The 17,311-nt window shown below is 49.3% G+C and overlaps 1 protein-coding gene across 3 annotated transcripts in view; it reads left to right on the forward strand.

The window, feature by feature from the left end:
* The window catches only part of Rps6ka2 (ribosomal protein S6 kinase A2), a 285,292-nt gene that overhangs the window by 209,743 nt on the left and 58,238 nt on the right, over nt 1-17,311 (forward strand). For all 3 annotated transcript variants that reach the window (XM_029471102.1, XM_029471104.1, XM_029471103.1), the window contains one exon: nt 7,292-7,373. In XM_029471102.1, the coding sequence (XP_029326962.1) occupies nt 7,292-7,373 (82 nt within the window). The remainder of the gene's footprint in view (nt 1-7,291; nt 7,374-17,311) is intronic.

A 17,311-nucleotide genomic window follows, 5' to 3' on the forward strand; every position in this document is an offset into this window, starting at 1 on the left:
CATGCTGACTCAAGTGCAGGAACGAGAATCCTGAGGTTTGGAGAGATCTCTTACAGACCCCATTCATTTGATTGTGTTTATGAGGGGGGATGCCTGCCTGCCTGCCTGCCTTCCTTCCTTCCTTCCTTCCTTCCTTCCTTCCTTCCTTCCTTCCTTCCTTCCTTCCTTCCTTCTACATGGTCAGGCAACAAGGAGCCTGTGTATATATACTTGTGTATATTAGCAGTATAATTACGAGGTTTACAAAGTGGATGCTTAGCTCTAAGAGTCTGGATTTGAAAACACAGACAAGGGTTCTTTCCCTTTCCTGCCTTTCATAAACATTATCTATGGACTGTCTCCTGTGGGAGACACCTCCTCCAGTGTAAACTCGTGCTAGTGGGGCCCTTCTTTCCCAGGACAGAAGTTCTGCCATGGGCTGTGGTTGATGGCTCTGCTTCTGGGTAACTCCTGTTTTATTGTGGCTGCTACAGCGCCATCCCAAAGCAGAAGCTCCGAGTGAGCTTCTGGGGAAAAGGAAACTGGACACTCCCCAGGCACCACAGAGGTGCGTCGAAAGCCTGCGTGTCCAGTCAGTTGTCACCTGAACGGTAGCTACCCTGAACCTGAGCATGTCTTGCTCATGAATAGGGTCATTGAAAATATGGTTAAGAAGGAGGTCTGATGATATGGAACAGTTGATAGAATACTTATCTTGTACTCTGGAAGCCCTGGGTTCAGTTCCCAGCACTGTATCAACTGGATGGGAGAGAACACGCCTGTAATCTCTGCCCTCTGGAGACAAGAGGCAGGAAGATCAGAAGAAGGTCAGTCATTCACAATGGCTTATTGAGGTCAAGGCCAGCTTGGGCTACATGAGATCCTGTATTAAAAATAAAATAGAAGAGGAAAGGCTTCCCTAGGCTGCTCATTAATTAATTTTATACTTTTGTTGTTGTTGTTGTTGTTTTCGAGACAGGGTTTCTCTGTGTGTAGCCCTGGCTGTCCTGGAACTCACTTTGTAGACCAGGCTGGCCTCAAACTCAGAAATCCACCTGCCTCTGCCTCCCACGTGCTGGGATTAAAGGCATGAGCCACCACTGCCCGGCCATTTTATACTTTAAAAAAAGCATTTTTATAGAACAAATGACTAGCTCTGTTGATGGAGAGATGTTAATGACATACTACACAGCCCACCTCTTTAGTTCCTGATCTTATATGGGGAGGTGGGACAAAGGACTGGAATCGGGCAGGGACCTGTCAGAAGAAGGGAAGAGGAGGCAGTGGAAGAGTGTGCTCCTGTGGGTGTCGTACCCTGAGATTCATGGCTCCAGCCATGCTCTGTCTCAGAAAGTGAGAAGACCAGACTAGGAGTCTAGAAAGAAGTGGGTCCCTCTGGGAACTCACTCAGGCTCTCCTGGTCTCTGCACAGCAGCTAAGGGAGTCACAAATCTTGCCACATCTGTCTGTACAGGTTTTCTTTTTAACAAGAGTAGCATCAGCAGCTGACCGGGGAAGCCAGCCCTGGTCTGACTGCCCCACACGATCCAATCCCTGCTCCGAGGCACAGGCAGATGCACTGTGTACTCACACTTGTAGGGCAGGCATAACTCTTTTCTGTGGAAGGTCCTGGTCTGCTCTATAAGTCTGGATGCCATGGATCCCAGGGCAGGCCATGCTTGGAAAGCCTGACCCTAGCAGTGGTGGCCATTGCCCATCTCTGAGCCTACTGTCCCACCTTTCTTACCTGGGTTACTGAATGAACCCTGACACGAAGGAACAGAAAACCATGTTTGCCCTGGACCTCAGCAGAGGACCACTGAAATCCAGCTGTGCGCCTATTCCTGCTTCTGCTCCCTGGTCAGATGATTACACAGAACCTCAGAAGAGGGAGGCTCAGGATGGGATTTCAGGCAGCAGTTGAGTCTTAACCGCTTTGGGTCGCCATGCCAGAGCACCCCCAGAACCTGAATGCCCTTAGCCTGGAGACTGGTCTTACCTAGTACCCCGTGTCCCGGAAACACATGGCTTAGATGCTGTCGTGTGTGCAGGGCATGGTGAGTGGAGTCTTTCTGATGCAGTCTCTTCATCTGTGTTGGGTTACAGCCCATCAGCACTGCATAAGGCCTGGGGTGTCTGGGCTTGGACCAAGAGGGAGGTGAGTAAAATAGCCTTTGCCTTCAAAAAGAAAAGTGATCTAAGCTTAGGAGAGGGACAAAGCCTGGTCGTGCGTTCCAGTGCTGAATGGGGGTGGTGAAGACTGGCTGCTCTAGGGAGGAGATGTAGGATCTACCAGAGCCTGTGGCGGGGTGGAGAAATCCCACCTTTTCCAGCTCCCCACAGCTCCCCTCTATCGAGAAATACCAAAGGACAAGTAGATGCTTTCTTCTTTCTCCTTTAAAATTTCCTGGAGTGTGGTAAGTTGTGAGTCCCACATTCTGAGAAGGGAATAAGCTGACATTTTAAAATGTCCTTGCTTTTCTGTAACTGAACAGTGGTATTACATGAGCGGAGCTCTAAACGCTTTCTCTTGAGGGAGATCGTTGCCTGGGAGTTCCCAGAAAGTAGCCATGCATCTTTGGCTCAGCCCTGGAGCATCCTGCTGTCTGAGGCCAGACTGAGTAACATGCTGCTAAGAGCATAAGGCAGTGGTGTCTTCTATTACGGTGATCCTGAGATTGAGTGTGTGTGTGTGTGTGTGTGTGTGTGTGTATCAGAGTGACTGCATCTGGCCCAGGCCACACAGCTGCCTGTGCAGAACTTGTTCTGAAAGTGGTTCAAGTCATTGCACACGGCAGCACACGCGGCCCCTGGAGCATCAGGGGCACTGTCAGCACATACTGCTTCTCGGAGCATCAGGGCACAGCAGCTACAGTTGCTAAAACCGTCAGAGTTGCTCCGGGGCTTTCTCACTGCATTCAAATACATTTCTAAATTATATAAGCCGAGGAACACGCCTCGCCTGAGCGCTGTCTCTGCGGCTGTGGGAACTCAGTCCTCTGCCTGCATCACAGCCATGCCCCCTTCTCTTAGGAGAGCTGTCTGCCTCTCAAGTCACCTTAGGGAGAGCTACTGCATACGGCTCTAATACTTGGCTCTCAGTAGGAGCCTATTATAGCGACAGAGTGCAGCCGTTTCTATGCCTTTTAAAAAAGTAGAAACCCTGCTTTAAAACAGATGAACGTAAGCATTAGCCACTGCTGACAGTGGTTTCATTATTAAAATCTGAAATACAAATAAGGATAGAATTTTCAGTGTGCACATGCTGAGGCAGGAGGATTGCTGTGATTTTTTTATTTTTATTTTTATTTTTTGAGGCCAGCCTTGCCTACAGAGTGGATCTTTGTCTCCAAAAAATTTTAAGCATTTATAGGCAAACATCTGTGCAGAAATGGCTAATTTGTGATTGGCACTGCCCAGTGCACCGAGAATGTGGTTTTTGGTTTAGATGTTGGTTAGACAGGAGTGCTCTCTGCAGCCATTATCATGGCCCCTGTCTTAGCCCATGCTGTGGTGCTATAACTAAAATTTCCAAGACTAAAAGTAGGACAAGTTCTAAAGGAAAGAAACTCATTTGACTCCTGGCTCTGGAGGTCAGGAAGTCCAAGGGTGTGTCACCAGCCTATGTGCATCTGAGGACTCTCCTGGTGTGGTGTCATGTGGCACGGGGCTCACCAGCCTCTCTCCCACACTGCTGTGTGGACATGAGGACTACAGGGAACTCGGGGGACACTGTAATATCATGTCACATTTTGTGAGGGTGGGGGTGTGGAGGGAAACACAGAGAACGGCCTGCCAGCCCTGAGTGTAAGCACGCTGCTTCCTCTTCCCAGGCTCCTCCCTGCACAGTGATTTTTATGACTACATTTCCACTATGCACATCTTTCCTTCTTAGGGCTTCTGTCTCAACTATAACATGACAGAATGGAGGCATCATCTGTCTACCGGTATTGGCCAGAGTCTTATGAGGGCTGGAGCAGTGACCCAGGATACTGTTCTTCCTGTGGAGACTCAGTGACCTGGCCACGGATACGTGCATCCCTGACTCCACACATTGAACACAGTAGGGGAAATGTGTGCTGGCTTCTCAGTGCTCAGCTCCCCCTGACTCCAGCCTGATGGCTGGCAGGAAAATGTAAATGTGCCGGTCCTGTGGCCGACAGACAGCACAGACCCTGCTACAAGCCTCATCCTGCCTTGTAGCTCTTAGCCTCCCTTCTCTTGAGATGGGATGGATGCTTAGCTGCCGTGGTCTGCATAGCACCTGGGGTTCCTCATGTCACCTAGATGCCTGGCTAGACCTCCTGTTCTCTCCTGACTCCTTTCTTCTCCCTCCTCCTTTCTCTCTCCTCCCTCCTCCCTCTTGCCTCTTCCCTCCTGCATCCTCCCTCCTTTCCCTCCCTCCTGCATCCTCCCTCTCTTCCATCCCTCCTGCCTCTTCCCTCCTTCCTGTTCCCTTCTCCCTCCTGCCTCCTCCCTCCTCTCTCATGCCTCCTGCCTGCCAGGCATTAGCAATTCTACACTTTTTTGACAAAGTGTGGATAGATGCTGTGGGTGTCAGGAACAGGCTGGAAGAGTGAATGGAATTATACACTGAGTCAGTTCAGACACAGGGACTTAGCAGTCAGGCTCTAATGCCTTTGCTTAAAAAAAAAATCCCTTATTCCAATGAATAGGAGACTTTTCTGCAATGAATAAGAGAAATGCTTTTTCGTTTCTACCTGCTTACTGGGAAGCTCATTCCCTCCAGCAAGGAGGTGGCCTTGACCCAGCATGGCATTGTCTAGAACAGTAGTTCTCAACCTGTGGGGTGCAAACCCTTAGGGGTCACCTAAGATGATTGGAAAACACAGATATTTACATTACAATTCATAATGGCAGCAAAATTATAGTTAGGAAGTAGCAATGAAATAATTTTATGGTTGGGGGTCACCACGACATGAGGAACTGTATCAAAGGGTTGCAGGACTAGGAAGGGTGAGAACCACTGGCCTGGAGCAAGAGTTCTTCCACCTACAGTAACTTGTAGGGATGTGGCATGGCAGTATCCAGGGCCCTATGGATCTCAGGATCCTGTGTGTGGGTGTGGTGTCTGAAATCCAGCGTGGCAGTTGGTACATATGAGAGTGAGTCCCAGGCTCTCTCTTGGGTTTGTACCATAGGCTGTTCATCCAGCCTTGGAGATGTGTATACACATACACGTGGATGTCCCATGCCATTTTCAGTGACATTTTTGTGTCCCTATGACTTCCTAGGACCGTGTATGTTCCTGGAGGTGCTGATCTCCGTACAAGTCAGGGCTCTTCTCTCCTGCTCCTTTGCCATCAAGCAGAGAGCACGGCATTTTCCCATGGACATCACATAGTCTCTTCTGCTGAGGGATGTGACTATAGCATTGACAGTGGTCAGGAGGAGTTGAGTAGAGGCGGTGCTGGGGCGGGAGGCAGCTGACTTCCCTTTAGTACACATGATGTAGGTGTGGGGTTGATACTCCCATCTACAGATATGTGTCCTGGCCATGATCAGTGCGTCCTCCTACTTCCTCATCTGCTGTGCCACTGGAATAGATGGCTGGAGTCTCCCCGGGAAGATAGCAGATACCGATTGGTCCATACCTTGTCTCTGCACTGAGAGACCCTGCTCCATACTCTGCAGGTTCCTGAACAGTCAGTCTCCTTGTCTGTGACAGAGAACCAAGAGAGCGAGGACTTATATCTACCACGTGGCTAAGGCAACATGCAGTCCTTCTGTGATTGCTGTTACAGATAAGCTCGTGGTGGTGCCGCATCCTTGGACAGTGTGGGTTTTCTAGAGTTTGCATGGAGCTAGAATACCCCAAAGTGCATGCAGGAGGCTGGCCACTAGAAAGTCTTTGGGAAGGAGAATGCAAAAGATCCATTTAAGGGAACGTCCCTCTGCCCAGAGCTATACCACAGCCCAGGGTGCCAGTGTAGGCTCTGCCACCCAGCAGGGCTTCTAGGAATTCATTGCTTTGTTCATGTGTGGAACATTCCTTTTCACACTTAGCATTTTTCTTCATTAATTTTTTTTTTCAAAAATCAGCAATCTTGCCTTAAGTGCAGCCTGTCTCAGGTATCTTTTGTTTTTGTTGATTAGTTCTTGAATCAAAAGTGTTTTCAGAGAATGTTAAATGCTTACAGGAGTGTGCTTAAGGGCCAGCAAAAAAACCAAAAAAAAAACAAAAAAACAAAAACCAAAAATCAAAAAAAAAAAAAAAAACTGTCTGTGAGCTTCCGCGGCCCACAGCTAGAATCTTGCCCAGGCTAGTCTCATGTCAGCGTGACACAAAGCCAGAATTATCTGAGAGGACAGAAGCTCAGTTGAGAAAATGCTGTATGCAAACCTGTAGGACATTTTCTTAGTGAGTGATTAGGGGGAGGGCCTGGTCCAGTGCTGGTGGCTCCATCCCTGGGCTGGTGGTCCTGGGTTCTATAAGAAAGCAGACTGAGCAGGCCATGGGTAGCAAGCATATCAGCATCCTTCCATGGCCTCTGCATCAGCTCCTGCCTCCACTTCTCTGCCTTGTTTGAGTTCCTATCCTGACTTCCTTTGATGATGGCCTGTGATGTGGATGTGTAAGCCAAATAAACTCTTTCCTCCCTGACTTGCTTTGGTCATGGTGTTTCATCACAGAAACTCTAAGACCAATCTGGGTACAGAGAGTTCCAATAGGACTAGTGATCAAATAGTTCAAACAGGAGTAGCAGGAGTCTGATCTGTTTGGGTCTCTCTTCTGGTACTCAAACCAGATGCAGGATGGTGCTCAGCACAGAGCTGCAGCAGGTAGATGAACCGTGTGTTGGCAGCCTACGTGCTGGAGATAGCCCCTTGTCAAATCCCTTAAGATAGTGTCCTATCTCATCTCTGATGCTGAGAAAGTACCCAACAGAAGCATCTTAGAGAAGAAAGAGCTTCTAAAGAGGTTCGCATAGTTCCACAGCCCAGGGCTGCAGGGCAGTTGCAGCAGCAGGAGATTGAGACTGGCGGTCACGTCATATCCAGTCAAGAGCACAGAGGGCCAGATGCATGAGTGCTCACTTGTTAGCCTGCTAACTTATACTCAGCCCAGCTCCTCCACTCCCACACAGCTCAGCACCTCCTGCCTTTGACTATGTCACCCGTAATGGACTCGCTCTTCCCACATCCTGCAGACACATCCTGTTAGACACTCCTGCAGATAAACCCAATGTAGGCTGATCTTCAGTGGGCTCCTCCCAGGCGACTCTTGGCTGTATCCAGTCAACAGTTAAAGCTAACACCACAGACAGCCACTATGTTTTCTGTTCCTCAGGTGTTCTTGGTGAGGAAGGTTACAGGATCAGATGCTGGTCAGCTCTACGCCATGAAGGTCCTGAAGAAAGCCACCTTGAAAGGTAAGGGTCCCGGGAGGGGCCAATTGCTTCTGAGTTACACCACTGCAGTCTTCTTGGGAGTTTGAGGAAATACTATCCTTGCTTGGTTTTCGTGGTCTCAGGAACCGCTCCTCAAGGAAAGGAAGGCACTGGGCACTTGATCTCTGGTTGATACTAAGCTCTGGACATTTCCCCGGTGCTGTAACTATCCCTGCAAGTTTCTCCAGTTCTCAGAGGAGAAGTTGTTGCATAAGGAATGTTCTGCATATGTTCTGTTGCAGGGATCATGTGGGAAACGAGCAGCGAGAAGTAAGCCATTTGTTCCACTGTGGCTCCACAGTAGGCCAAGCGCCACCCGCCACACTGGATTGCTCAGTTTCACAAAAGCTTGACTGGAAAATGTGCTGGGCTCCTTTGTTGCCCAGTGACTGGGGGTTAGACATGCAGTGAACTGCTAGCTTCCAGCCTCTGGTGTGCCATCCTCTCAGTGAGGTATAAGCAATCAACACAAGGGCCTGTCCCAAGCCCAGACCTGTTCTCTTCTGAGCATCCTCTTCATCTGTCACTTAGGGGGAATCCAAGGCCCCTGCCCTCAGCACAAGGTTCAAACCAGCATGAACACAATATGACAGTGGTCTGTTAGTGACATGTACACAAGGTTCACACCAGCATGGATGTGATATGACAGTGGTCTGTTAGTGACATGTACACAAGGTTCACACCAGCATGGATGTGATATGACAGTGGCTCCTTGGTGATGTGTGCTGCCTTGTATAGGTGGAGCCTTGACTAGCGGCTGATCCGGCTGGAGCATAGGAGCTCATGCATAGGCCCTTGGGTGCTGTGAGATTCAAAAGATGTCATGGGGGAACGTGGATATTTTAGGCCCTATCATGTACTGACCTTGGCAGCAGAGGATCCAAAGAATGTGTTATTCTGTGCCTTCAACTCACTTGGTCTCCATCTGGGGAGATAAAGTTTGTTTTCAACCAGTACACTAGGGCGATAGATGTATGGACGAAGACTCCATAGACTGTAGAATCTTAGTATACAGGCCAGAAAAAGTCTTCCAAAGGAGATGGTTCTGGGGTTCCGCAGATATGTGAGATCTAAGGCCTAACTTTGGGATTGGCAGTCACTTTCCATAAAAAAGATAAATTAGGTTGGCCAGTGGTTAGAAAATGCAAATAGTGACGACTTCTGCCAGCCTGGGCAGAGATCTGTCCTTGGAGTGTTTCTAGGAAAGGACTACTGTAAACACTGGCAAGTGACTCGTGGCCGCGTAGGAGCAGAGCCTGGACTGTGGGTTATCCACAGGTCATTCGGCTCCATAACTGAAGGGCGGTATAATGTTGGTACAGGTAGTTGTTAGTTGAATACGATGAGCTAGTCCAAACTTCTTCACAAAAAATGTTAAAGAATTGTTCTTTCTGGCTGAGGAGTGTATAGGAAACAACTCCATCCAACATTTAATAAAATAAACTCTTTACTTAAGGATTGTCTCAGAGAAACAGACATTAAAGCTCTACTAGCTCAGGATCATTTGGAAGTCCTCAAAATAGACCACTTCTGCAGTTCTTCAGAGGCAGAAAAATCCAGCTGCCCCACGGAGACCCAGCGAGCCCCTCCATCAGCAGCATAGCCCCTGAGTGCAAACCCCACTGTGCACTGTGATGCCTGTCACCATCGCTGTCACCTGAAAATGCACACCTCAATGGGTCTCTAAAGATGTTTCCAGAGAGGTCCAGCTGAGGACAGGGGGACCACCCTAGGTGACAGCGACCCATGGGTGAATAAAAGGAGGGAGAGAAGGCCGAGTGCCAGCATCCATCACTGTCTGCGTCCTGGCTGTGAGCACAGCACAAGCAGCTGCCTCCTGCTCCGACCGCGGTGGACTGTACCTTGAATTGTGAGCCCTTCCTTCCCAGAGATGCTTTTCTTCGTTATCTTGTCCCATAGTGGGAGGTGGTCTCTCCACACAGTGTGTGTTTCTGGGCAGTGAGACAGCACAAGGACAGGACACTGAGAGGAAAAAGGCCGACACCAGGTTCATATGTTCTAGTTTCTTGATGCCGAGAAGACCAACTGAGCTGGCTTGGTGGACTTGGCGGAAGGGAGGAGCTGCGTGCCGAGGAAACCTCATCTGAGAAAATGCCATGATGAGATTGGTCTGTAGGCAAGTTTGTGGGGGGCATTGCTCTTGATAACTATTGCTGTAGGAGAGCCCAGCCCATTGGGGTTGGTGTCAGCCCTGGGCGAATGGTCCTGGGTTGCCCAAGGAAACAGGGTGAGCAAGCCACGGGGAACAAACCAGTAAGCAGCACTCTTCCACGCTCTCTGCATCAGCTCCTGCCTCCAGGTTCCTGCCTTGACTTCCTGCCCTGGCTTCCTGCAGTGGTGGAGGATGTGTAAGCCACACAAGCCCTTTCCTTCCCTAGTTCCTGTATGTCCTAGCACAGCAACAGAAACCAAACAGGGCATTGACTCACAGAGGCAGCTCTTGCACCTGCGGCTCTAGAAGAGAGGTTGGAAACATAAGCTTGAATTCTTCATGGGCCTGGACTTTAAGGGTGAAGAAAATGTTTTAAAATGAAAAGTGTCAAAGGTGAATTCCTCTCAGATAGGTCCGGATAAGGGGCCCTCTTGTAATTGAAGACAAAGGAAGGTAGGTGACAGTGGCTGCTGAGGTCATTGGTGCTCAGCCTGAGGAGTGTATTGTTCTTGAAGGCCACATAACTGCCTCACTTTCTGCTTGACTGTTGTTAGCCTTCCTGGTCTTAAAGTGACACCTAACGGTGCCTTCTCTGTCCTTCCTGTCCCTGACATCAGTTCCCTCCCCAGTCACGTGGTGAAAGCCTGCAGTCATGTGACAGGAAGGAGGAAGGGAAGAGCACGGGCTGCTTGTGGTTTCAGAAGATTCAGTCTGGGGCCGTTTGTCTCCGTGTGGTTGGGCAGAGGGCAGCAGTAACAGGAGTGTGCTGAGGACAATAGGGGGCAGAGAAAAGGGCAGGGACCAGAAGTGACCAGAGCACAAACACACCCCAGGTACCTATGCTCTTCAGTTAGGCCACACCTACCACTCACATTCCAGTAATGTCACCAAACTGTGACTCCGCAATGGGGTTAATGTATCCATTAAGTCAGGGCCCCATTGTGTCCGGAAATGCCCTTCCAGATACACCTGGGTTGAGCGATAGTAACCACTCCATCATTCCTTAGTCCATGAGGTTGATAATCAAGAGAAGCACTGCCAAGCACCCTCACCCTCTGCCTCAGCTGTGGATGGAGGGGAAGCAGAGTGAAGGGGGAGGCCCTGAGGAGGGTCCTAGGTGCCCAGCCTGTGCTGCAGCATGCACGGGCATGAAGGACCAGGAAGATGTGCTCTCTGTGTAGCCCTCACTAGCCCATCATTCCATCAGAGATAAGCAGGATGCCAGCCTGTAACTTCTCCAGCCACTATATAATTTATAACCTTGTATGATGGCCTTTGAGATGGCTTATAGTGCAGGTGAAGTGCTCTTGAGAAAAGCCCCCGATCCAGTTTTAAGTAGTACATGAGACTGCATCTCCTGGATGATCATAATGAGTGCCCTGAGCCTGTGTTAAATGTACACACACACACAAGTATACACATACAACACATGCACACACCACACACATACACACATACAAAATCACATGGACACACAACACATATATACACTTACGCACACAAATCTACACATAAACACACACACAAATATACACACATAACATATACACACACATACACATAAAATACATACATACAAAATCACACACACACATATATACACACTTCCATGTCTTCATCAGCAGGAATAATATGTAAAAAAAACTCTGTCTAGTTACCAAATTACAGACAACTTTTATTTTCTTCCCCATGAATTGTATTTCAAGTTTTCAACAACAGAACTCCTGGAACCTGGTGTCTTACAGTTTTTTAGAAAACAAATACTCTACAACAGTATGTTTGACTATGTGCAGTCACGTACATATCATGAAAATGAGCCATATGGGAAAAAGGAATGAAAAAAAGATTTCATCTCCTTGTGCTCCTTCCAAAATCAGCTAAAATCAAATAGGATTTTATATTCCACACTGTTTTGGCTCTCTATAATGGATCATCACCAAGGAATAGATTTCCCCCAGAAATTCAATTGGGTTTCTTTCTTAAGAGAAAATGGAGGAGCCTCACAGAGCAGTGTGTGTGTGTGTGTGTGTGTGTGTGTGTGTGTGGTGGCCACGAGATGTGATAACTGTATCTATCACATGGCACCTGTGGAGTGGACACCTGGCCCCCTTGTGCTCCCACTGGGCTAACCCCACTCTCCCCATATGGGTTTCTTTCTCAAAGCTGGGAGGAGAGTCCACGCAAAAGAGCATTCAAATTGGTTTTCCTTCCAAGTTTTCTGTATCCACTCAGGTACCCAGTTCCTTTCCCTCTCCATCATAGCCCCAGGTTGCAGGCCAGTTGATTGTAAGACATGCAGGGGAGAGAGGTGTGTCTGTAACGCCCACAGTGTGTCCTCCCCTTGCCAGGCATGAACTCGAAGAGTACAGTCACCAGAGGGAACTGGAATTTAGTTGAATAGCAAACTCATTTTGAAAAGGAAGAAATGGGGGATGGGGTGGGGTCGGAGCTTGTGGAAACCGTTCTTTGGAACTTCAGATTGCAGTGCAGTGACACCAGGAGGGGGACTGTTGTCTGTGGGAGTCCCCGGGACCTGGCAAGGAGGATAATAGTTCTCAAGGCTCTTATTTTACCTTCCAGTTCTGAGAGTCAGGAGCAATCTCTCCTTTCATCACAGAGGTGACAAGCAGTTTCTACAGGGATCTACAGGGATGCTAAGCGCACTGCAGCTGCAGGAGAAAGGGGCCCTCAGGGACATGCTCTTGCTTGCCAACTCAGCTAAGGTCCACCCTCTTCCCAGTCCCACTCCCACTTCGTGACAGGATGACGCTCCTTAAGGACCTTTATAGGTTTTGTGTGTGTGTGTGTGTGTTCTTGAATTTGGCAAAGTTTTGTGACAGTGTAAAGGAACTCTGGGAAATAGTTTCCTATTATGGGCTTTAAATGTAGGGGACCCTGGAATTTGGGCGTCTCACTCAGTAATGGAGGAACTGACTGAGTGAATGTTCTGCCCGGAGACACAGTCCCAAGCACGAGCCCTGATGGCAAATGGACCTGATTCCTTCTGTGCAGTTCATGAGCTGGTACGGTTACCAGCCATAAGAGATGTTCTGTATCGAGTGTGACAATGGCTTTCTAGCAGATTCCCAGCTGCAGCTGGGGCTCATGGAACGTCTGAGCCTGAGAACCTTAAACTTCCCTCCTGTATCTGTTCATTGCCAGTATGGAGATTGCTTAGTACACTGTTCAGAGTGTGAAACTAGGCGTGAAGCCGCAGCCAACTCTGACTCCAGTGGCCATGTCACCCTCTGAGCTAAGACGGCCATGGTCAATAAGTGCCTTCCTCCAGCACGTTTGTGTGAAAGTCAGACCTTCGGTGATTTGGAGCGCCGCTGGCACACACACTTTTAGGAAGCTTCTCTCCTCTTTTTCTCCATGGGAATCAACTGGTCTGGAGATGGGGCCAGGAGGGCAAAATGCGCAGCATGGCTCCAGGCTCACCTCAGGCTGTGCAGAGTTGGGACTGCCATCCCTTTAGGGAGAGTGCTGTGCTTCCCCCATGCGTGGTCTGAAGTGGTCAATGGGCTTAATGATGTCTCAAGGTGACTGGTACCATTCACGGTGCAGAATTTTTGTCCCTGCAGCCATCTCTCAAGTGTGGGAGGAATTGTTGGCTCATGGTATTTCTTTGCAGGGCTAATTTGGTGCAGTTTTCCACCTGTGATTTAGACGTAACTTATAGTCCTGGAAGTCAGCGTTCTCACCCTAAAGCAAGCATGCATTTTCTTCTCAGGAGGAAATTATGTTCCACTGATTGAGAAGGAAAACAGTGCCCTCCGGCCAGCTCTCTAAGAGAGTAACTCGGCCCATGCATGGACAGTCACTGCAATGCCAGGCGTGACTCTTGGTGGCTGAGGGGTGACTCTTTGGGAGGCATGGACGTGAGTCAGAAGAGGGAAGGGACCTAAGCAGGATATTGTCGGTAGAGCGTACTTCTTGTGATGTTCTTGCTGTGGAAGAGGAGCACTGATACACAGCTCCACAGACACACATGCCTACAGGACTCTGGTGACCAGTACAGCTGAGTATTAATGACACTTGTGTTGACTGCAGTGTCTTGAAACAGTCTCTGCCTGGAGTTACCCCAACACTCCTTCCAGCCCCCAGAGTGGTATTGTCAGCACTTCTGTGTTCGTTTCTGTCTTGTTAAAACATTGACTCATTCAGAAACTCGGCTTCAGTGGTTGCTTGCATCTGATCACATTTCTAAGCTAACTCACTGATGCCAGCTGATTCCCATTTGGGTGATTTCAGATTCCTGGGAGGCAGGGGGCATGCAAGGCACACTCCAATCACAAGTTCTAGGTGCCCCCTTTAGGGTTCGAGTACAGGTAATGCTACTTTACATATGAGAGGGCAGGGCGGGGGGGGGGGGAGCTGCTAAACTCCCCCCCCAAACCACATTGTGCAGAAATGGTAGAGGCCAGGCTGATGCTGGTGCCCTCCCTCCCCAGCCTTCCAGCCTTCTTCTCATTTCCTCATTAGGAAGCCACCTGCTGACTTCTTCTCTTTGGGCATCAAGTAATTACCTGCAGAAAGTTCTGACTCCCATATGTCTGGGCGCTCCACTGCTCACAGACTATTTTCTGTCACAAATTAAACCTTCAAAAGCTGGAGACCGCGTCCTTCATCTGGGAGATGGGTGCTGGACAGTGTCCTCATTCAAGCTGAGGGAGCTTAAGGACATTGATTGATTTTTTTTTTAGAGGGTTTTCAGGTGGCGGGGACCAGATTAAGGCCACGGTGAGATGATGGAGCAGCGAGCCCTTTTCTCTGCCTCCCTTTTCAGCAGGCCAGGTGTCCCAGGTCATAGGGATGGAAACACTTGAATAGTGAAGAGACATGGGGGGATGACAGCAAACCTGTGTTCTACTGAGACAAAGAGCACAGTTGTAACAACACTAGCCAGGTGCTGTGGAGGCCAACAGCAAAATCAGCCCCGGTCCAGCATAGAGAAGGACCCCGCTTGGTCCACAGCAACTGCCCTTGAGCTCCTGATGCAGGAATGAGAGATTTTCCTTTTTGATGGTAATGCGATTTGGGATGCTGAGACTCAGAGCCTGGGTTCATGATCTGTGTTTCCCCCCATTTTTTTTTATTTTGAGAACATTCCCCCCTCCCTTCCCTGCAGGTCTTTATTAACTGCCACCCAAGCTGTGTTCTCACTGAATAAGCAGATTTCAGTTTGGTTTTTGACCAACAAGCCCGGAACTCTTCCGCACTCCTGCCTCTGTAGTCTGAATCTGTGTCTTGGGGCCAAGGAGGTAGGGAAACGCTGCATCTCCTTTTGTTGGGAACAAAATAAGGGCGGGGGGGGGGCCCTGGGGAAAAGTAGGATAGGGAAAAGATGCCCAATGCATTCTGCCCCACCAGAAGTTCCCTATTCTTTGGTCAGTCAGGCGTGGGAGGGCTGCTATCTACCCTATCCACTCATCCCTGGGTGGGCAATCCTCTATCCCACTCTTCAGGGGGTGGCCAAGGGGCAGCCCTGCCTTCCCCCCCCCCAGCTACTTTGCTTTGTGGGAGAGAGGGAATAGGGGAAGAAGTTCCCAATACTGACCAGAGTGTACAGAGGAACTTGAAGGAACAGAGACACTCTATGGTTTAAGAGCTTTATTATAGAAATACAGGGGAAAGAGAGAAGGTAGAAGAGAGAGAGAGAGAGAGAGAGAGAGAGAGAGAGAGAGAGAGAGGGAGAAGAGGAAATGCTAGAGAGAAAAGGAGAGAGGAGAGGAAAGAAGAAGACAAAGAAAGGGAAGAGGAGAGAGAAGTGAGAGGTAAGAGGACAAAGGAATAAGAGAGGTGCTGGCTTAACAGCCCTGTTAATGGTCTTCACTGTTGCTAGGTAACTGGGGAGGAGTTTAGCCTGAAGGTCAGAAGCTTGGGCCATTGCCTATGTGACTACTGACCATGCTTCTCTTGTGGGGGCTGTGGGAGCTGGTACCTTAGGCAGGGGCTGAAGTTCCAGGAACATGAGGGAACGCCTACTGTGTCCTGTAGGTGAATTATGACCATTGGGGTTCAGACCTCAGCTCGAATGGAGACCAGCCTGCAATTCCCCACATCCTTTCTTATTCGTCTTTCATGGTTGGGAGCCGTGGTTGGTGGAGAGACCCCCTCTGGAGTCTCCAGGGCACCATCAGGGAAGTCGGTGGGTTAAAGATACTCTCAACCTGGCATAAGCAGGAGCCCATGTTTTTATCTGCATCTAGGTAGGGTATTTCTCCAAGAGCGGGTAGGTGAAAGTTTTTAATTCAAAAAATAGGCTTTGAAAGCTTGAAGGAAGGAAATCAGATCAAGTCTACCCTGGGCTATATCTGTAAGAAAATAAAAGCATATCAAAACTTGTAAAAGTCATTGCAAAGGCGTGGCAGAGGCACGGGCTTCTCTGGTTTTACTTGCCCAGTCCTATTGCGGACCCCAGGAAGAGTGAGGTTTCAAAGGTTCTGATGATTCGTCATTGCCCCCATGTCTGCTCTCACAGTGGTGGGTGGTCTGGGACTGTCCAGTATGGGGCAGCGTGCTTCTCTCATGCTTCTGGATTGCTCTCCATCTTCTGTTGTCCTTCGTGTTGCTCTCTACAATGGGGTGTGTCCCTCTCTAAATCCTGGTACAGGACAGCAATACTCCTGAGGTCCCCATCAAGGGCCTCTGACATTCTATTCTTCCCAAGTTGACCACTGTACGGGACAGGGGCTTTACACCTGCATTGCTAGCAAAGCTGTAGCCCAGCTTCCCGCCAGTCTCAGTGCTTCACCCAGTGTGGCTGCAGGTGGCATCCTCCTGACAACCCTATGGCTTCCCTTCAAGGTAATTTCTCAAAATCCAGGTTACCATAAGCGCTCACTTGTTGTGGGATGTTCCGTTCCTGGTCTCCGTTCTCTGGTCTGCCTCATGCTAGCTCAGTGTCTTCGGGGCTGAGCACCAGCCTCTCACAATTCCCACAGGCATTTCAATCAGGTCCAGCCATGGCTCTGTGCCATGGGTATGTCCTGCCTCCTTCCTGGATCTTATGTACTTCATGACAGCAAGCTGGCCCTGCCCACTACAGCCTCTCTGTGCTGCACCCAGGCTGCCCAGCACCTGTTGAGTCCTGGTCTGCAGCCTCTTGACATGCTGTTCTTGTAAGGTTCGTCTCCTTTCCCTCCACTTTCCTCAGCACTCGCAGCTTCCCACTGACAGTCCCTACTGCTGCCCTCTTATGTGGATCTCTTTACCAGCCTCTTCTAGAAGGCTGAACTTTGGCTAAATGCTAGCACAGACGGCATGAAGAAATGGTGATGGAACAGCAGTGAGCAGTGGGCAGGGAGGACGTGGGAGGGAGAAAGTGGGAGGGAGACACATTCATGACCCTGGTCCTGTAGGCATGTGTGTCTGTGGAGCTGTGTATCAGTGCTTCTCTTCCACAGCAAGAACATCACAAGAAGTACGCTCTACCGGCAATATCTTGCTTAGGTTCTTTCCCTCTTCTGACTCACATCCATGCCTCCCAAAGAGCCACCCCTTAGCCACCAAGAGTCACGCCTGGCATTGCAGTGACTGTCCATGCATGGGCCGAGTTACTCTCTTAGAGAGCTGGCTGGAGGGCACTGTTTACCTTCTCAATCAGTGGAACATAATTTCCTCCTGAGAAGAAAATGCATGCTTGCTCCAGGGTGAGAACGCTGACTTCCAGGACTATGAGTTAGGTCTAAATCGCAGGTGGAAAACCATGTCATATTCTACTTTGTTATCATCACATCATCCT

This window comes from Mus caroli, chromosome 17, assembly GCF_900094665.2.
Source record: "Mus caroli chromosome 17, CAROLI_EIJ_v1.1, whole genome shotgun sequence".
NCBI lineage: Eukaryota > Metazoa > Chordata > Mammalia > Rodentia > Muridae > Mus > Mus caroli.